Here is a 21,184-nt window from a genome sequence, read left to right on the forward strand (position 1 = left end):
TACCATCTTTTTTATTGCTTTTTTTTTTTAATATAGCCCTGATCCATTGCTGAGCCTGCTGAGTGCTCCTGTAGTACAAATATTAATTTGACCAATTTCCTCTTTTGCTCCACCTCTGTTTTTATGCTTTTGTGACCTTCATGCTGCGTAGATTCTGGGGAGAAATGGATATTATCAGATGGTAAGGAAAGTAGTACAGCAATATTCTGCTTAAGTACAATCATTAATGTAAAATACCCTTTGCTGCTTTTCTCAGAAGCGTTCCCTGTAGTTACTCTAGATAGAAGACCAGGAGTGACCTGTAAGCAGTGAATAGCTCAGCTATTTGCATATAAATAGTGTTTCTTTGATTTATTATTTTTATGATACAATTTTCAAATAACAGCGGACAAATGTGTCTTTTGTTTTGTTTGTAAATTCGGGTGATTTATCTCATTCTTTTTCCCCCGCGGCTTGCTTTTATTTTTTCCCTGTCTTGCATCTCTTGAAGAGATTGCTATTCAGTGGAGTAAGACAGAGGTCGGGGCAGGCCAGTGCGGACGACTGAGGACACCCGGGCTAATTGCGTATGCACGAAGGGAACGGATGCGCGGTCCAGAACAGGGCCGCGCTGCCGCCTTTAAACGCAGTCAGCCTAGAAAGCAGCAGTACAAGTCTTTGCCCTAAAAACTAGTTCTAGTCTGGTTTTTGTGATGCTTCTTTATGGACACAGCTTCTTCCGTTTTTACCAGACTTTATGCCCTTGCAGCTGTCTCACTGATCCAGTAGCTTGGAAACAGTGGTTTTGTTGGCATGCTTAGGCAGGTGTTCAGGCTCTAACCTAGTGATATTTGGGAAGTAAGCAGTGCCCTTCATTACTGTCCCATGCCAACAAGCATATCGGATGCAATATTTGTGAGGCTTGTCTGTTACTATAGTATTGCAAAGAAAAGTTAGCTTGCAGCTGCCCAGCGTTTTAAGGACGTGGTGAGGCTTTAGTTCTGAAACGCAAAGACATCACAGCTGATGATGCCCAAGGATTTTTCCTTAAGGAAGTGTCTTCTGTTTAGGACGTCCATCAGAACGATTTTAAATATTTGAAATGTTGAGGGGGGGAAGAGGATGAGCTGACATAGTGTCCTAGCCACTTCTTTCTGAAACTTGGATTTGAACAAACCTCAAAAGATTCCCATGAAAAATGAGTTTGAGCTCCAGTCCTTTCCATGGCTTTTCAGGTGTGCATTGCAGAAAGGCAGCAGGTCTTGTAGCTGCACAAGCACAGTCCTGCCTGGGGGGGGTTAAATATTAACAGAATCCTGAAGTTCTTCAGGAAATTTTAATCATGCTTGCTGGAATCAAGCTCTGTACTGCCCCTATTTTACATACGTGTTTCAAACTGGGAGAAGGTTTGGGGTGTGAAGGAGTTCTTGGGCAGTTCTTCAGCCCCAAGAAGATTAAGGGAAGCCTGGAAGAAAAGGAAGAACCTGAGGCGGACTTTAGGCAGGTTATTCAGTGTTTTTATAGCTCCTGTTAGTGTAATCGATAGTGTCCTGCTCTCCAGAACATCCCTCAGAATTTCTGTAGTTCACAAGCGAAGCTTCTCCTTCTCGTTCTCCCCACTGAAATAATAATTTTGATTTGGTTTGTTTCAGAGCTGGAAAAGGAGATCACCAGGAGACCGAAGAAAGTCTGCATTGTTAAAGTGGTGGGAACAAGGAACCTGTGGAAAAACATTGTAGTATTGTGTGTGAACTCGTAAGTCCGATCTCCTTCTGTTTGAATAGCTGTGTGGTTGGTGAACTGGAAGCAGTAATGGGAAATGATGGGAGAGCTCCTCTGTTTCCTAGTGTGGGACCCTTCACTAGTGTCTCTGATAAATGATCCTGGAAAAACACCAGCTGTTGCAGGGAATTACTTTTTATGGCAAACGTGGAGGAACTCATTGGCTGTTTCAGGTAGCAGCACCATGTGTCTTCTCAGGTGTCGTGCTGCAAGTGCATTGCTATCACCAGTGGTCTCGCATGGCCACGTGCTGGTACGTGCTCACGCATGCAGACATCTGCTGCTGGCATCCTGGGTGGGATTTCTGAAATCGTTAATGCCACAGGGGCGCAAGTTCAAGTTGTTTACATCTGATATAGCTGTGTTGCAGAGGAAGATGTTGCTTGCCAGTAAATACAAGCCTGCTCCCTTGTATAACAGCTGTCCTTGATAGGTCTTCAAAAGCAGATTACAAAGTGCTTCAGCACTCCCAAATCATGTACGGGGCACGCAGGGAGAATGTGTGGTCTTGCAGAGAGCAATGTGGTGCCTGCGTCCTAAGGCTTCAGCTTGGACATGCTTACGTGGGCAAAACCGGGCATCTGCCTGAGGGTTTGGCAGGTTACAGGCTCTGAGACCTTCTGTCCAGAACTGAGCACCTTGTAAAAGGGGGAAATAGATGGGCTGCAAATTTAGCCTCTAACCAAACCCAACTTCTGGGAGGGCAGCGGCAGTGGATTTTCTAATTTTTCGAGCTTATAAAATGCCCATTTGAATTCCTTTTGTGATTTTTTTCAAATGGGAGGTGGGGAGAAGAATGGAAATCCCCCATCCTCTGCTCTGTTTAGAAGTACGTAGCTCTCTTGTGGCTTTTTCTTCATCACTTCAGGGCCCTACTCTGCAGCCTTCACTCCTGTTAACAGGCTCATGGATCAGTCATAACCCAGAGAGGATAGCCCCTGTGCTGAGCAGATAGTCACTCAGAGGCACACGGACGTCAGGGGTCAGTGTCCAGCGTTATCGGTTGCAGAACCAACTCTGGTTTTATGGGTTTTGTGTCTGTCTCCCACCTACCAGTGGGTGACTCCCTCTGTTCTGAAACAGTGTTTTCCTCTTAGGCTGAGCTGGTGGATTTAATAGCCACTGTTAACTGTATTTGTGAAAAATGTTTACGTGGGGAATTCTCCCCTTCTCCCTCACCCTTTTTAATTACGCGCATTTGGAAATTCCCTAAACCAGAACTGGGCAGCCCAAAGAATAACTTCTGGCAATAGCACACGGAGGCTGTTTGCCATCCAAGTAGAGCGTGAAGCAGATGTGTGTTTGAGGAAATAGCTTTCATGTTTGTTTTTAGGGGGTGGAAAAAAAAACCTATTTAATTTTAATTCTGTTATTCCTGTTAGATGGGGCTGTGCTAAATTTTAGTAGTGTGGAACATGGAGAAGGAACCTTTTACAGGGAATGATAAGACATCGAGGGAGATAAATGTATTTAGTTTTAAAAGCAACTGTTCTGAGCTGCTCAGCAAGTTAAGATAATAGAGTAATTCCTGGGGAAGCAGGCTGGAAAGCAAAGTCCAAATGATACATGAATTTAGTTTATAGGTCATGGCCTAAACAACAACTTCAGCGAGTGTGTTTGCCTGCACAGAAGAGAAAGAGAGAAGATACGCACTGGTTAACTCTGCCCTCTTATTAATATTGTTTTGCTGATTAATATTTCTCTTATGGGAGGAGTCAGTTATAATCTAGATATCCAAAGCAAATTACATTCTTGTGTAACAGCAAGTACTTGTGCTAGGTTTTTATCGGGGGAAGGTGTTTGGTATTGGGGGTGTATTTCTGAACTATAGCATTGATTCACAAGACCACAAGAGAAATTCCCCAGGCCCTGGGCTGTCGTGCACTCAGCGATTGCGTATTCCCCCAACTGTTTCTGTGCTTATGTTAATATCCAGTTTACACTGACAGAGCTTCAAATTCCTGACCTTCAGGAGGATAGAGGTGTATCAGTGTAATGTACCTGCCATTCATTTTTTGGAGACCTGGATCTGTGCCTGCCACTCTGTCAGGCACAATTAATTGGTGACATGAGGTTTGTCTGGTCTAAATGCCAGGGCTATTTGTGCTGCGATGGGGGCAGTTGGGAGCACTGACCTCCCGTAGCAGCTCTGCTGCAGTTTTGCACCACGTCAGGGGTGACGCTGGGGCTTTTCATCTGACTTCTGTACTTCCAGTCCCCTGCTCTTCCTTCCTTTCTTCTCTTTTCCTTTCTCTTTTCCTTTCTCTTTTCCTTTCTCTTTTCCTTTCTCTTTTCCTTTCTCTTTTCCTTTCTCTTTTCCTTTCTCTTTTCCTTTCTCTTTTCCTTTCTCTTTTCCTTTCTCTTTTCCTTTCTCTTTTCCTTTCTCTTTTCCTTTCTCTTTTCCTTTCTCTTTTCCTTTCTCTTTTCCTTTCTCTTTTCCTTTCTCTTTTCCTTTCTCTTTTCCTTTCTCTTTTCCTTTCTCTTTTCCTTTCTCTTTTCCTTTCTCTTTTCCTTTCTCTTTTCCTTTCTCTTTTCCTTTCTCTTTTCCTTTCTCTTTTCCTTTCTCTTTTCCTTTCTTGGGGGGCTGGGGGGGACAGGAGAAAGAGGAGTGAAATGGAGTGGCAAGATGTTCATCACTGGCATCACAAAGAAACTTTTGAAAGAAGGGGAGACACATTGCTATGAAGGGTGGTGTAAATGTGTAGATTGAATTAGGGCTTATTGTTTCATAATTGTAATAATCATTGCAGCACATGTGACTTCAAATACTCATTTCTAAGGGGTTTTCAGTTGTAACAGGCTAGGTTGGGAAGTGAGATGCAATCTTTAGTATGACCAAATGCCACAGGCAGCCGGGTCTTCCTGGAAGACACATCTGTATTGCGCGGTGTTTTGCTGTCCAAGCACACAGGCTGCAGCAGCACTGGCTCTGTGGCTGCCAGTGGATGCACTGGGAATGGAGAGATGTCCTTCTCGAGCTAAGGGAGTTCTCAAATACACTGGGAAAACCAATCACGTACTAGGAGTCCTTGTAAAGTTGCTCGTACCCCGATCGTACCACGAGCAACAGCTATATGAATAAAGACAGTAGATTGCAAATGTCTGGTTGAATAGAGAGGTTTTTCTTTTGCTTCTTTTGATCGTTGCTTATTTTTACAGTGGCACCTAGAAGTCTGAGACGAGTCTTTTTGCATTAGGTGTTGTATTCCTGCAGCAGAAGAAATTCTTCCTGCATTAACGTGTTCCTACATTGAATTACGTTGCAGTGCGTGGCTGCCTTCTCAGCAATGATCTCCTCTTGCCCTCTCTTGTCTCCCCTAGGCTGACTGGTTACGGCATACACCACTGTTTTGCAAAAAGCATGATGGGGCACGAAGCGAAGATGGCAATTACCCACAACTTCTATGCGGACTACTACACCATGGCTGGGATTGCCCTGGCATCCTGCCTGGCCATGTGCCCGGTGGTCGGGTTTCTGGGGAGAAGAGGAGGACTCCTGCTTTTCATGATCCTTACAGCCCTGGCATCGCTTCTGCAGCTGGGCCTTCTCAACTGTAAGTTGGAGTCAAGAGCTTTTCAGGACCACACAAGTTTGACATGCAAATAAGGGACCAGGAAATATTAGCATTTCCTTTGCCTTTCTCAGATTTGACATGCCGTACACCTGCTTAGTTTAAGAAGCTGAATTTGTTTGAAGGATCCCCCAAACACTTGTTGTCTTAGGTTCATTAACAAAAGCCATTGTGTTCTGGATGAGTCCCCATGGTGAAGCTCATGGAGCATTGGTGCTGCTTCTAAGACTGTCACTTAAAAACAAACAAACAAAAAACGCTTTTAGTTTTGTTTCAGTGAAATAGCCTCTGGGAAAAGAGCTGGGTAGGGATTGGGAAGGGAAAACTTTCCCACTTGAGTCTGCTTCTCAGATGGCCTCTAAACCAAACAGATGTTAAAGCAGTAGGTATATGTCCTCTGCCTGCTCTAAGCATCTTGCAATGTGCAAGTAATACACAGCTAACATGGAAATATGCAGCTGAAAGACTCTACTTTTAACATGGTGTGTATGTATAGACGATGTGAACATATACACATGATTTTGTGAGGCGACACAGCTTTTCAAATGGGTTGTTCCTGCTAAAAGCAAGAGTGTCCCACCTCCTTGTTCGCAGGCAGTGACCTTTCTCTGGCCCTTTTGAGCTGCTTCAGCTATTAAAACTGCTAAAAAGGGAAATACTCCCTTTTTTTATTTCCTTGTCTTAATTTTTTGTTGGTTGAGGAAGGTGAACTTGATGGATCAGAAAAGTTCCCTTTTTTTATTTTATTTCCTTGTCTTAATTTTTTGTTGGTTGAGGAAGGTGAACTTGATGGATCAGAAAGGTGTTGAAACACAGCGAAGGTGGGATGTGCTTTGCCCCTCTCACAGTTGCCAACTGTTCAGCCCCTGTCCCATGAAACCTCACCCCAAGGAAGGAGGAAGAGGGTTGAGACATGCTTTGGACAAACTGGATACGAGACAAACACCAGAACACTGGTTGTTGCTGGTTTTCATTTCTAAGTTTAGAAATAATTAAGGGCTTTAATGAGAAAGAGTTTTTTGCATTGAGGATGGAAAGATTTCACATTCCCGCATGCTGAAGGCAGCCCCGAGCCAGCAAGAATTGTCCATATTTACAGACCGCGTTTCCTGAAAGCGTTTACTAAGTTAACCTTTAGCGAACAAGCTATTTGTGGGAGTGTAGGAGGGAAACAGGGAACTCTTTCATGACATGGGGGAAACTCCAAAATCATGTGTGTTTGCTCCCAGCCTGGCACAGATGTCTACATGCCCTTTGAGCACACGTTTACCATGTCCAGCAGTCTCAACTGAGAGCGGGAGAAGCCCCCGGCCCCACCTCATCCCCAGCCTGTTGACAGACTGTGACCATTCACATGCAGATGCACACTGAGCGTGTGTGCGACCTCCCGAAAATCCATGTTCTTGTGGTGGTGTCCATCAGGGTCTCTCTACACTAGATTCATCTAATATTTTTTTTTAAGGATGTCAGATGTTTGTTGAGGCTGTTGAGGTAGTAAATATGCAATTGCTTAGTGGAGAGAAAGTGTGCCAGAGCCATTAGTCTGTTCCAGAGCCATGAATATCTGGTTGCAGTTTTTCAACAACAAAAAAGGGGTGAGGGAGGTGGGGAGGAGCACCCTGTAGGAATCATTACAACCTTTTCCATAATGGGTTTAGGTGGTTTTGTGAGCAAAGTTGCTAAAACTAAGAGCAGCCTTGGGCTCTAGGTGCGTTCTGCTACGTTGGCACCTACACTTCTCTCAGTGCCATGCACCCGTCAGCCTTCCCCACTCTGCCCTTGCCCTTTTCTTTGTGAGGAGGGAAAGGCAGCCTTGAACTTCAGAGCAGCTCGTCTCCCCCTGCTCTAGACCATGCCCCCCTTCTTCCTCAGAAGAGTTAGACAGTGTTTGGAGAGAAGCAGTGACCCTGCCGATTATGAAATCTGTTACAGCCTCCTGCGTGTTTTAGGTTAGCATAATTTGGGTGTAATTAGCAAACGAAATCAGAATTTGAGGAGGAGGGTGAGAGAGGGATGGGAGCATTCTCCATCAGCAGCAAACCTGCGGCAGACCTTGAGGCTTGCTGTGTTCGGCCCTTCCTCCGGACCTCGGGATGTCACTTGGGATGTCACAGGAGCCTAGTGGGAGATGACCAGCAGAGCTGCGCCCAGCTTGTGCCGCTGCCCTTCCCTTGCTGCCCAGTACTGTCGTGTGCTCCTTTACGTTTAGGACGCATGGCAGCTGGTGGCTAGCGTGACACATGGACCACCAGCTCAGGGTTTTGGCGAGCAATAGGTCTCCCACCAGTGGGACAATGCTGATGCCCAGAGTTTTGCTCTCTAACTAAAGCTTCTGTTAGCCATTCCCTTGGGGCTGCAGCATGAGGGCGGTTTCTCTTCTCCCCCTTCGTTAATGACAAAGAGGCCTTTGTGTTAATCCCAGTGGTAATTCTGGGGCTCTTAAAAATGCTTTACTGCTGCGTTTGTTATCACTGTCTCATTAGCATGCTGTCCTCCAGCTGAAAGGGGCCTGGAAATGGCGTCTCCTATCTGGTGGCCACAGGAAGATGTGCCAGTGGTGGTTTGGGAAAGGAGAAGTGTATGGGGGGCTAGGGTGGCGTGATTTATGGTGATTTACCATTTTTTTTTCCTTTCCTTTGGATGGATAAATATGTAACAACAGTATGTTCTTGTTTTCTCTCCCTCTCTCTCTTAATTTTATTTTACTCTGACTTCTGTGGTCTTGGATCCAGTGATCGGAAAATACAGTCAACTTCCAGACTCAGGTATGGTTTACAGACAAGTCTGCGTCATGCAGGAAGCGTTCCTCTGGGAGTGGGTAGATCCGAAAGGCCAGGGCCAAAGCACCCAGAGTGGAGCTGCCACCACAGAGGGTTGCAGAGGGAAAGCCCACTTCTACACAGTGCCTTGGGACCCCGCTCATAGGCAGGCCTGTTTGTTTATATGCAGTCTCTCGGTGTAGCATCCCCTCGACATAGTCTGACTCGCCTCTGCATGTCAAGAGAGGGTGCAGAGGTCCCCCAAGGTTTATTTTTAGATACGGGGCAAGGCTTTCTCAGAAAGTCTCCTTCTCAGAAGCAACATTCCCAGTCGTTTTTTTCCAGAAAGATCTGAGATGCCAAAGTCCTTTCTGATAGGGGGACTTAGGCACCTTAGAAAATACTTCCCTGGGCACCTTATCCCAGCCTGAAGTACTATAATAGCAATGCAGTGACAGGGTACAGGGGAACAAAATTTTCCCTTCTGTATTTGATTTAACGGACCTGTCCTTGCCCAGCTTTTCCAAGGTCTGTTCTGCTGAGCAGTCACGACTCCCTGGGGGGTCAGTGGTGCAGCCTCACCCGCTATGCAAGAGTTGCCAGGGAGCCTCACAGACCCGTAGTTTGCAAGGTGCCGCACTCATGTCCTTATCTGCTGGCAGTATTTGCTCTCTCCCCCACACTTGGGGTGCATTGCAGAAAGGGCTTAGCCCTGAGCAGGCTGTAGCACGTTTCAGAAGTTGTAACCTAAGAGCTCCCAAATACCTTTCTCTCCTGAGAGCTGACATAGTCAGCAAGAACAAAAGCAGGTGTTACTTTTCATTGAATCCAACCCAGAAAATATACCTGCTTGGGACTGCAAGCGGATGAGCAGCCCTTTCTCTGGGCAGATCTTGGGACTTGGCTGGAGGAAGCTGGGGGGCATTGGCTGCAAAGCTCCAGCCCCTTCCCCAGCGCTCCTGTTAGGCATGATGTGTTCCCCTCGTATGGCACAATAGTCTCTGTGAACAACGTGGCCTCCTTGCTGGCCAGGACGGACTGCATAAGCTTGTACAACCCTGGATTAGATATCCCGCCCCTGCCCGCAGAAGGTGGCGAGCAGGGATCAACTCAGGGATGTGTTGTCATCATGGCCAGGAGACAGTTTCCTTTATCTTTGTTTAGATTTACTGGGGTTTCTCCCTGTGCTTGATAGACACTGCTCCCAGAAACCTTGCTGCCCTCCAGCCGTGAAATGATTGAGCAAACAGCCTTGTTGGGCACGGTGACTTAGGGGAGTGCTTCACCGTCCTTGGCATTGGCTTTTCTCTCCCAGAGTTGTCAGGCAAAGGCTGTCAAGCTGGGGGTTATGACAGAGTTTGCAGACTGATCACGTGCAGGATCAGTCACATGCTTAGCACGGAGATGGAAGCACTTTTATTTCTTTCCCCTCTTGTCCTGCGAGCCTCTCCAGCGCCTAAGCCACCGAGCTGTACCAGATGTTTGGCAGCTTGATGAACACTGCCTGTCAAACGTGGGAGGGAAGTGGCTGGTGCCTAAAAGACTGCCCAAATATGTGTTTTTTCTTGGGTTTTACCTTTTTGTGGTGGCTGGGCATAAATAATTTGGAGATTGCTGCCATTTGTGGCATGACATTATGATTTTTTTTTCACGTATGTTTGTGTCTCGGGTGCTTGGGGAATGGATTTTATAAATACCGGTTTTAAATTACTATTACAAAAATGACTCAATCTTCTCTAGGGAGAATGAGTAACATAAACCTGTTTTCTTGTTTTCTTCCTTGGAAGTTTGGCCTCATTCTCACTTTTTATGAACACACTGACAGGTATGAGTGACAGCGTCAAAGACAAATTCTCTACTGCGTTTTCCATCGTGGGTATGTTTTCTTCGCATGCCGTTGGAAGCCTCAGCGTGTTCTTCTGTGCTGAAATCACACCCACAGTAATCAGGTGAGACATTGGAGCCCCCCTCTTCAAAGGATGGGGATGAAATTATCCTCATTTAATTGATAACTGGCTGTGTAGCTTAGCCCATTGTATGGGAAGGGAAATCCCCCATAATTGGAGACCTCGCAGCAATTTTTGGGCCGCTCTTTAATTTAATGTCGCTGCAGTCAGTCTGCCTAAGTAAATGCCTGTCTGTAGACAGAGGGGCTTTGTTTCCGATGGCTCCACCTTGTGTCCCATCGTGGTGACTATCAGCAGGCCAGGCATCATATGAATTGCATTTGTTTGCAGTGCGGTATGGTCTTAAATACTTAGCTGAACCAGATAGTGCAGTAGAACATGGTTATCGCTTCGCTTACTCTGCTGGATTTGTACAAGCAGTGACCGTGTGAGTCTACAGCTTGATATTAAAAGAAAAATTCCACGAGGGTGCAGAGGAGGACATAGGTGCAGGCAATCCCTGCCTCCACAGAGCAGGTTAATCAAGCCAGCTGTAGGGGTGCTTCGGTGGAAAGGAGGTGTTGCAACGTGTGGTGTTAAATGCTTTTAGTGCGTATAGGTGCTCTGCAAGTCTGCCTCTCCTACAGCAGCACCAGTGGGAGTGGCCCGCCGTTATTGCGGAGAAAGTCATCTTTCTCTTTGCACCCAGATCTATCTTAGCAGAGGCTGAAAGTTTTTCTAAAGAGGATCGCTTTCATCCTGGGCAATAGTAGAAATCAGGCAGATGATCTTCGCTGGAGAGCTTCCCATAAAATGTCTTTGTGTAGTCAGGTTTTTGTACCATTTTATGTATTCACTGTTATCTTCCACAGCACAAAGGTTGTGCTTTTGTGTTCTGGATTATGCTTTCAGCAATGCCACAGCAATTCAGGAGTCCGCCCTGACTCCATTGAATTTCCCAGGAATGTCGGTCATATGGGTGGGAGGGAGGGTGGAGGGAAGAGGATATTCTTTTTTTCTTTTTTTCTACAAACTATAAGCCTTTTCAATAACGCTGCACAAGTATTATAGCAAAACTGTCAGCTGAGTGGCCAGAGCCTCCTTGATCTGTGGCCTTTTCTTCCAAGCTATCTGACTTGTGAATGTATTTTACAGATAACGTTATTTCCACAGGGAAAGGCAGTGTGAGTGGTGAGGAGATTATATAGCAGCCCAAAACACTAACAGCTATTTACTTATGTGCATGTCAGTCAGTTTGGTGTTTTTATGTCTCTTTAATTTTCTCCTTGTCTCTGTTTGGAAGACATATAGATAAGGAATTGGCCACATCAACCAGAAGAGAATCTGCCAAGTAGGGTCAGATGTGCAGTGTGAACTTAGCAAGCTTTTTTCCTTAAATCACTTACGTTGCTACAGGGAAGAGGACAAAATCCTGGCTGGGAGCCAAAATTCTGCTTCCCCTGACTCTGCTGGCTGACGCCAGGCGAGTGACAATAGCTGGATGTGCCTCAGGGTCCCTATTTATTAATAGGGATGATGACGCTCTGCAGCGCTTTGCGGTCCTACCACCGTGAAGCTCTTGATAAGATCCACTCAGGGCTGTAATTAGGAGGTGGAGTTTAGGACGGTGTGTAAACCTGTCTCAGGCAGAGGTGTGGTTAAGTTGCCTTGTGTCTTGTGTTTCGGTGGGATCTGGCTGCTCCTTCATAACCTGTTCTCCACAATACTGCCTCAGATGCCCTTTACTGTTTCAGACCATCTTAATATGCTTTTGGTTGAATCTCGAGGAACCTTAAGGAAAAGGGAGGCAGAGAGAGCGCTGGGGCCATCTCTGGGGTTTCCCTGATCAGATCCTTTACCTGTAATCCCCCATCCCTGAGGGACAAAAACAGCACTGCTGTTATCGGGGTAGCAGTGGCATGAAAGAGAAGCCGTAGCACCCGTCCAGCTCTACTGCTGTGGTGTTGAGATGAACGGTTACAGCAGTGTAGGAGGAAAACAGCCTTCTTCATCCCCAAGAGGTGCCGCCTGCTGCAGAAACACAAAGGTCCCACGCTGTCACATGGCACAGAGGGTCCTTCGTACCCTTGCACTGCACCCCGGTCTCCTGGCGCTAGGTAGGAGGGCTTCACCAGGAACTCCCCTTCCTTGTACTGGGGGCTTCAGTACAGAGCTCCTTCCAAATGCTGAATTTAAGCACTAAGTGGCGCCGATAATCCATCTCTAATAATCTTGACAGGCGCACCACTGCAGTCTGAACAGCTACTAAATAGAAATAGGCTGAGGAAAGCATGGTGTGTCCTCTCCCCATCCTCTGCATGCTCGGTTACTACCAAGTGGAAGAGAGATCTATTTTTTTCTCTCTGTGTCCTGCTTTTGTGCCCACCCAGCCAAAGAAATGAAGAGTGGGCAGTGATGGCCAAATTAGGAGCTTTACCCATCAATAGCTGTCTCAAGCCAAATTTCCAGTGGGGTACAGTGCTGTTTACGGGGACCTGAACCAGGCCTGGCTTTTCAAAGGTGGTGCCTTGCCCCATGAGGCCAAGGGCGTCCTGGTGCGTTACTGAAGCTCTGTCCTGGGGCTGAGTGCACAACAGGGTTGCTTACACACAGGAAAGGCAGGGAAAAACCGTGGAGGTTTTCAGGGACTGACTTCAAGAAGTGGCTGAGCTGGCTGAGTGGCTGGTCTGAATTCAGTGTTGGCCCCACTTTGTGCAGGAGGCTGGAGTAGGTGCTCTCCCAAAGTCTCCTCCAGCCCGAGTAGCTCTCTGGCTCTTTTGTACTCTGAGCCATGCTGTGTGTCGACCCGTTTGCTCGAGACAGACAAATGGCCATCCGAAGATAGGATTAACATTTCTCTGCTCCCCTGAGCAGTGCTGAGAAGGGCAAGTCCCCTTTCTTAGGTTTAGCCTGGTTTGAGCAAAGAGTATCAGTGAGGATGTTTTGCTGCTCTCTGAAAAAAGACTGCGGTAGCGAGCGAGGAAATTCTCCCCCGTGAACAGGGAGGCCCTTTCTGAGGACAAAATTTTGGACCATGTCAGGACGGTAAGTCTCACGCAAACCATCCAGCCTTGCTGCCGCTGGGCGAGCAGGGGTCGGGGAAGCGGCTCTGATCACCCGTGGGGCTGTGCTGTGGGAAAGCCTCCCAGGCGGAGGTGCAAGGGGAGAAGCTGGGGCTCGTCGTGGATGCCAGCAGCCCTCGCACTCCCTCCCTTGGCTCCGCTCTGCACCTCGGAGCGCGTTTGAAGTACAGACGCTGGCCCCCTGCCGTGGGAGACCTCGTACTGAGGAGTGGTGCCCCAAAACACCCTGAATGTTTTTGGTTTCCACCTGCTGCCCCATGACGCCTACAAAGACAGTGTGAAGTATGAGGGTGCTGCCTCTCTTGTCCTGTACCCGTTTTCCTGATGTGCACGTGAACAACAGAAAATGCCTGACGGTATTTTCAGTTTGGTTTTGGTTTGGGTTTTTTTTCATATTTGCAGTATAGTCAAACATTTAAAAAAATCTTCTAGGACGCATACCAAAATGTATTTTCAAGCCGCCTTCTGCCAGGATTTGATGGCGCTGGATAAAGTAACGCCGGCTCTAATTACTGACGTCATATGGAAAAACTTCTTTTTCCCCCTCCAAATCTGAAGCCGCTTGACCCGTAATGACAGAGCCGTCTTTGTTGTTGCCTTTTCCTGTTTCCTTTCAGCTTGCTTGATGTCCTTCTACAGTGGCTTTTAAAACTCACCTCAGGTCCTTCTCGGGGGTTGAGATACAATTTAGCTGTAGCAAACACTGATGTAAATGAGCCGGGCTTCTGTTGCTCCGGAGCCAGCTTGGAGAGTGATTTGCCATGCATTCGGGGCTGGTTGTGTCGATTGCTCATGTGAGTGTATTAATGAAGTTGCAGGGAGGCCAGCTGCACAATGGCCGCATTCAGCTGGGTTTCTAAATTGCCACCGGAAAACTGGCAAGTTTTGGGGAAATCACTGTTGTCTGTGAAGGATGCTCTGCCGAGTCTGGAGAATTAGAAGGTACAGATGTGAATTTTTGATCCAGTCAGTGTCCCAAGAGCATCTTTTGAAATCTGTGCTTGCTGCCCTTCAGCTGTCAAGTAAGCAGCAGTGGATTTCGGAAAGGATTGGGTGAAGATTAGCTTTAACACGGTGGTTGGCTGAGTGAATTTGGCATTTTGTAGGTTTATCGTGCTGTGATTTCTAGTATGCTCAGTAGTCGATGAAACTTTTTTTCCAAGTAGTTGATGTAAAGCAGTTCATTGGCCTTCTGCAGTTGTCTTCTTTAAGGTCCGGTTATCGTTAATAATTACATCTCTGACATTGGGCCAGGAACTGAAGCACCTGAGCCCATCTGATCACCAGAGGGTTTGGGAATAGATGGCATCTCCCAGAGGACCCGCAGAAAGCGTGCTGCCCAGCCGAGCTTGGTGGGGGAGTGGGGAGCAGGGTGCCAGCGATTTAAGCTCACGGGGAGACCTCCCTCTGCAGGCAGCAGGGTCTTTGGAAAATGAAGGACAAGCTGCCACTCTCAGAGATTTTGCTAAAACGAGTCACTTGAGGGTGACGCTCCGCTGGCCGGAGACCTCGGTCATGCCGCAGCAGGAGGAGGGAATGGTCTGCCCCAGAGAAACGCCTGTGGTGTCGCTTCTGTGCGGGTCACCCAGCAGGGACAGGCCCCGGGAGCACGAGCTGTGCCTCAAAACGAGGTGGGCGTGTGCATGTGGCCGGAGGTGTGCCAGGCCTGCCTGCGCCAGGACCTGGAGAGGCGTCGATGAGCAAGACGAGGAATTGCAAGAGAGGTTGCTTGCATAGCCAAGCATCAGGAGAGAGCACTGAATTTGGCTTGCACAAGCGACTTCCATGCTTGCGACTGGAGGAAGATGAGGTTATTTTCACACTTTTTTGTTTTTTTTTTTTTAAGCTGTAATGTGTTTTCACTGGTTTTTGGTGTGCTGCATGTATGATCTCAAGACACAAGCACACTGCATTTAATAAATAAGCATTTCTGTCATAAAGAATATTTTATAAAGTTACCTGTTTATAATTTAAGCATTTCAGCAATGCTAACCTTTTCGTAACCTTTCTGTGATACAAGAATACACGAGAAGAGCAAGAAAGAGTGAAGTGAGGGACCTACCTCAGCTTGTACAGTGAATTAAGAGGAGGTCTTGGAAATGAATCCCAAACTCTTGTTCTCCTATTCTGACCACTAGCTATGCTATCTTCTTTTTCTGAAAATTATGCATTTTATTACAACATCAGTGTGTTGAGAAGTTCCAGCCACAACATGTTTTTATGGAGGAAATATTTCAGCACTCAGCGTTTGGTATAATGGATCGAGGCAGTGGCCTGTAAAGTCTAATCTCCTGCCCTCCACTGCTGATTGATGCCAGATACTGTAGAGGCAGCCAAAACTGACTTCTGCACCTACTGCTTCTTGGTGTGTCTTGTCTAAGCTGGAGAAGGCAGGCGTGCTAAGCAAAATCTGGTTCTCCCTCACTGAATATGGGAATACTTGGAAATGGGAGTACTTTATAGAGGGCTGTCTACACACTCAGGTGATAAAGCTCCTCCTCTTCTTATGTGGGGGCAGTTATATGGGTGTGAAAAGATACTTAAGTGAGTATAGTTGTTTCCCCACACTGAGGCAAACAGGCAGCAATGATCTACAACAGCAAAGCAACTCCCTACTGGAGTAACTGTGCAGTATGAAAGCTGTGAACAAACTAGGTTTGCCTTAGAGATTTCGGACGCCCGGGTGCGTGCCAGGCAGGGAGGTGGTCTGGGGGACCCGTCAGGGCTGTGGGCTCCCCAACCCCAGTGCCGATGGGGCTGCGCTGGCAGGAGCGGGCTGTGGGGCCGGGCTCTCACTCTGCTGTGTTTGCAGGGGAGGCGGGCTGGGGCTGGTCCTGGCCAGTGCGGGCTTCGGCCGCCTGACCGCCCCCATCATGGAGCTCCACAACCAGAAAGGCTACTTCCTCCACCACGTCATCTTCGCCTGCTGTACGCTCATCTGCATCATCTGCATCCTGCTGCTGCCGGAGAGCAAGAACCAGAACCTGCCCGAAAACATCCCGGACGGGGAACATTACACCCGGCAGCCCCTCCTGCCGCACAAGAAGGGGGAGCAGCCCCTGCTCCTGACAAACTCTGAACTCAAGGATTACTCCGGCCTCCACGATTCGGCAGCTGTGAGCGACGGGATCTCAGAGAACACCACTGCCAACGGGATGAAGTCGATGTAACCGGGTGGATTTTTTTTTCCTTCTTTTTTTTTGGTTGGGTGTTTTTTTTTTCCCTTCTCCTCTTTCTTTCGTATTTTATTTGATGCTGTTGTGCAGGAGGAGCAGCACTTTGGGCAAAGGTGTTTGCACAGATTTTACAAACCAGTGATGGAGCAGACACAGACTTGGGGGAATTCAACTCTGCTGCTAAAGCAACTTTTGGCATCTTCAACTGTTGTGCAGATTGCTCTTGAAAAAGTTATGGGGGAAAAGACTCATCTGGGAAAAGACCTGGCCGGAGGGAGCCCTTCAGAACTCTTTTTTTCCTGCCATTAAATACATATATTTATTTTGATTTATTCTCAAGAAGCACTTTATTTCCTTTTCCTTTCATAGATCACAAAAATGAAGCCATCTTATAATAAGAGGTGCAGCCATTCCAAGAAAGAAACCGTGGGGGGGTTGTTTTCTGTTTTGTTTTTGTGTTTCTTTAAAGGAAAGAGGGATCCACTGCAAAGTTGAATTGACTGAAATTTAGACTTGTGCAAAATTCTTGTGCCTGTCTAGAAAGTCCAAGCGCCCAGGTTGCCTGCTGTGTTTGTATACACCAAAAAAAAAAAGAAAAAAAAAAAAGAAAAACCTGTTGTGACTCTGACTGCATTTTAGGAAGCTTATGTTTGTTTTTGTAGCCCATGCGCACTTAAAAGTTACTTTCTAAATTAGTACTGGGGTTTTTTTCACCGAATGCAGTGAAGAAAATCCTACCTAACCAAGCTGATTTTTCAACGAGAATCAGCCTTCTGCATTTTAAGAGTCCATTAATCTATTTTAGACGGTTCCCGCTGGTCTTTAATAGTAATATAGATGATGTAAGTGATTTGACCAATGATGCAAAAATTAGTTTTTCCAAGAATGGCTTTAATTACCAGGCGGCCCAGAATCTCTTGATTGACTGCTCCAGGAGAAGAGCATAGACCAGCAGGGACAAAAAGTAAGGAGCGTGGGCTACGATCTCTACTTTTATTCCAAAAGGCAGCGCGGCTGGGATTCCCGCTCCTGGGAAGTGAGTGCCCTGGCACTGCTTTACCTGTTTTTAGAACCAGGGTTTTTGTTTTCAATTTAAGTGGACAAAATGCTTAAGTGACTGTCGGAAAGGAATGAATTGATAGCCTGTGAATAATGACTTACAGTTGGCTGTCCTGGGGCTTTTAGAGATGTTTTCTGGTTCTGACCCAAGCATATACAGTGAACTCACCCAGATTTCCCCCCTTCCCCAGCTGCTCTCGTAGGACTTCCATTCAGAAAAAAAAAAAGTTTACTTAAATTGGATGGATCCTACTCTAGGCTAAGCAAAGCGAACACCCAGTTTGTCTCTTACTGTGCAGATGGCACTTTGATAGTGGCCGCCTGACTTCTCTCCTCCAGCCCCCAAACCATTTCCTTTGGCCATCAGCTTCTGGTTCTCACTGTGAATATCGTGAGGATCTAGTTCAATGCAAGAACTTTGTAAACAAACAGCTTTCTTGCATTGTAGTTAACCTCCCTGCTCTCCCTCCCTCTTCTCCTTTCTCAGGCCATCCATTTGTGATTGCTCAGTAGTGCAGACGTTCAAACAACCAGAGCAGCAGGATGTTGATGTTGTATTGAGTGTCCATATGATTGCCACTTTGTTTGATGTACATCTTGCGTTCGTACGCATGGAAAGCGCTCATTTGCACTTTCCTCCTCTACCTTCCCTCCCCCTTTGCTGTATCTTTCCTCTTCTACCTTCCCTCCCTCCTTTGCTGTATATATTGTCGATTAACTACTGTACCTAACAATTTCCATCCTCTATTAGGCTGCCGATGTCCTCTTACAGGCCCAAATAAATCAGAGATACGTGCTTCCCAGCAGGCAATGCAGTAAGTAGCGCGGCCTCAGACACTGACGCGTGCAAGGGGACAGGTAGACCTGCAGAAACGACAGAGATTGTTGCGTTCAGAGTAACAACGTTGTCCTAAAGCTGCTAATTTTTGTACAGAGGATGCGGACATTCAGGTTCTTCTTGAGCCTGGTAAGAAACACTGGACCAGTTGATGGTAGTTTTGCCCAAAGTTACACTACTGGGTTTTTTCACCTTTGCTAGACTTGCTGTGACAGCAAGAGCCCAATCTTCCTTACACTCAAGTTTTATTGTCGAGCTTGAGCACGGCTGCTTCTCTTTTTGTTCTGCGCTGAGACTTCCGCAGTCTGTGTTCACCTAAGGAAAAAAAAAACCAGGCCTTCCCCATTCATGCAGTATTCACGTGCCAAATTTGTGCAATAACTTTTGCCTTTGATATGAGATGCTTGTTGCAAGCCACACACATTGGGGGGGGAAGCGGGTTCACAACAAAAAATTGAAGAAGCAAAACAAGCCTTCATGGAAAAGGGCCTGAAAGCGGGGGAGCAGGGGCGAGCGCAGAGGCGGAGAGCAGCGTCCTGCCATCCATCACGCCATGGAGTCAGCGGCTCCTTCGTTCGTGGTCTCTGTGCGTGTGTGCTCAAGCTACGGTATGGCTCTTGTAGACCGTCCACAAGCCTATCAAACCGGCTGCTTCCGGCACTGTCAGCGGTCCTGCTGTGCTCGCCGCTGTTGTCCACAGCACTTTATCGTTTCCTATTCTGGTGGTTGCTTTCTGATGACAGACGGGCCCAGGGAAGAGAATGGTTGTTTAAACATATCAACATTTATATAGTAAACAAACTAGGTGACAGGAACAAGCGGCGATTTTTTTTTAAAAGTCTTACGGAATTGTCTTGATTTGCTGCTTTTTTGGGTTTTTTGCCTGAAACCAGGTAGTCGGTACTGATCTTCTGCAACGTGGGGATCCCCAGCTTCTTAAGTTGGTCTGGCCCTCTGCCTCTGTCATGACAATAAAACACAAACTAATTTCCTGCTTTGGCAGCTCCAGTTTTGCTCCTTTTCCTGAAAAGATGAACACCTCTGTGATGATTATTTTTTTCCACACACGCTCACAGAGTTGGAAAGCTTTTGCTAAGCCTATCTTGTGTGGAGGAGTCGGGTACCAGGTGATGCAGCAGGGCAGAAAGGAAACGCGGAGATGCTTACTCTGCTCTGCCTAGTCCTGCGGCAGGACAGGGCTCTCTGCTGGGGTCCCAGTCTGCCGCACCATCGGCTCCTCGGACGCCTCTCCTCCGCAGCCATCGCCAGGAAAGGCTTTTCTCAGGCGGCTCTTTCTGGCCACCGCAACAGGGGAAGCGGTCAAAGCTGTCCTGTCCATTTTGGCCTTTTTCTGTGAACCTTCAGTAACCTCTAAGACCATCAGTGGATTTTTCTTTGGGTTTACCATTTAAGGGCTTTCTTCCATCTTTGTAAGTTTAAACAAAAATGTGAATGTGACATTATGCTTGATCTTGGGGGGTTTTGTCCCCTTTTAAGGTTTCAGTACTGCTTTTGTTGCCAGACACACTGCAAAGGGATAACGACAGTTGCCTGTTTGCAAGTGTTTTGTGGCCACTCAGAAAGGGGGTTGTGTGATTTACTTTTTGGGTTTGTTGAGCAGGCTTTTTTTTTTTTTTTTTTTTTTGAAGGGTTTTTTTGGAAGTATTTTACTTAACTGTTGCCACTTCCTGGAGCCAAACACTAAAGGTCACCAAATTGGAAGCAGAAGTGCCATTAACTGAACTCTGTGAATGTCAAGTCAAGTTGCGCCTGTAGCTGGCACATAAGACAACACTATTAAGTGGGGGGATGATCTCCCCTGCTGTAACTCTCTTCTGGGGTTTTTTGGGGTTTTTTTGAAGAAAAATAAAATGACAAACCTCATTTTAAATGTATTGTGTAAAATGTTTCAGGAAAGGAGTATGGTGTGTTATGTCTAGTGGGTGAGACCTCCCTCCCCATTTCAGCTTCTGATGAAGTTTTAAAGAATCGTGTTACTGTACGTTTTGATCATGAATAGTCTGGTGGTGCTTCCTCATAGCACAAGCTTAAATCAAGTACTGAAAACAGTCTTACAAGCTAAATGTCTGCATGATGTTACATCTGTTGTACCTACTGAAAAGAACTTTGTATGTAAATGTACAGAATAAAATGACGTTGTCCCATCAGTTTGCTCTCCTTGGTCTGGCTCCCTCACAGCGACTTCTGAAACAGTCCGGCAGCAGCTAACGTGACACCTCAGCCAACAGCCCTACCCTTCTCTACACACAGAATGAGCTGATTTTTAAATCAGACTAATTAAATCGGCGCATTGATTTGCAACTAATTGCCTTTTACATTCAGTCACAGAAGAACAGTTGACTCGGTTTCCTGGGTGGTGTAAATTAAAAAGAAAATACCCTCCGACAGCTGCTTTTTGCTATTCTGATCTTGAACTGCAGCCAAGGACCGGCAGCTGTTCCCACCACGTAAGGAAGGGCCCTCTGCGCCCACGTCAAACCTGCAACATGGAAGCCACTGGGTGTTCAAACCCCTTAGGGCAAGAGACTCATCAGGGGTTATGCCTTCTACATCAGCAACCTCTCGGTTACAGTTTTTAATTGCTGGTTGTGCCGCCACAGCAAGGTAAGTTCATCAGTTTTCTGTAGGTTGCTAGGACAGTTATCTAGCAGCAGCACTAGTATTGTTTACCTGTGTCAGAAGCTTATGTCTGAGTCAGGGTTCAACTTGCAGTGCCGAAGAAATAACCTGGACTCGCTCATCAGGTTGCTACGCTCAGTGTTCCTCCAAATTGCTGTGAATAATAGGTGGTGTGCCGTAGCACAGCACGTACCGACAGCTGCAAACGGTCACCGCGCCATTGGCTCTCTGGTTGGTTTGGGGCTTTTTGTATAGATAACTTTTAGCTGCCCTTCTCGTTGAACAAAATACCCCATGGATCTGCCTTTGAAAGGATATCCATCCTAGCTAAAAGCCAGTCAAGAGACGTAGCAGCAGGGTGCTTTGCGGTGGTGGTGGTGACTGCTCTGATTTTTCTAATGAGTATGGTC

The 21,184-nt window shown here is 46.8% G+C and overlaps 1 protein-coding gene across 1 annotated transcript in view; it reads left to right on the top strand.

Moving 5' to 3' along the window:
• SLC22A23 (solute carrier family 22 member 23) overlaps positions 1–20,302 on the top strand; it is a 121,229-nt gene extending 100,927 nt beyond the window's left edge. The window contains exons 8-12 of the mRNA XM_009279232.2: positions 1,632–1,734; positions 5,083–5,315; positions 8,066–8,098; positions 9,918–10,041; positions 15,874–20,302. Coding sequence (XP_009277507.1) covers positions 1,632–1,734; positions 5,083–5,315; positions 8,066–8,098; positions 9,918–10,041; positions 15,874–16,231 — 851 coding nt within the window. The 3' untranslated portion in view covers positions 16,232–20,302. The remainder of the gene's footprint in view (positions 1–1,631; positions 1,735–5,082; positions 5,316–8,065; positions 8,099–9,917; positions 10,042–15,873) is intronic.
• The last annotated feature ends 882 nt before the right edge of the window (positions 20,303–21,184 follow it).

Source organism: Aptenodytes forsteri, unplaced genomic scaffold (assembly GCF_000699145.1).
Source record: "Aptenodytes forsteri isolate BGI_AS27 unplaced genomic scaffold, ASM69914v1 Scaffold81, whole genome shotgun sequence".
NCBI classification, from domain to species: domain Eukaryota; kingdom Metazoa; phylum Chordata; class Aves; order Sphenisciformes; family Spheniscidae; genus Aptenodytes; species Aptenodytes forsteri.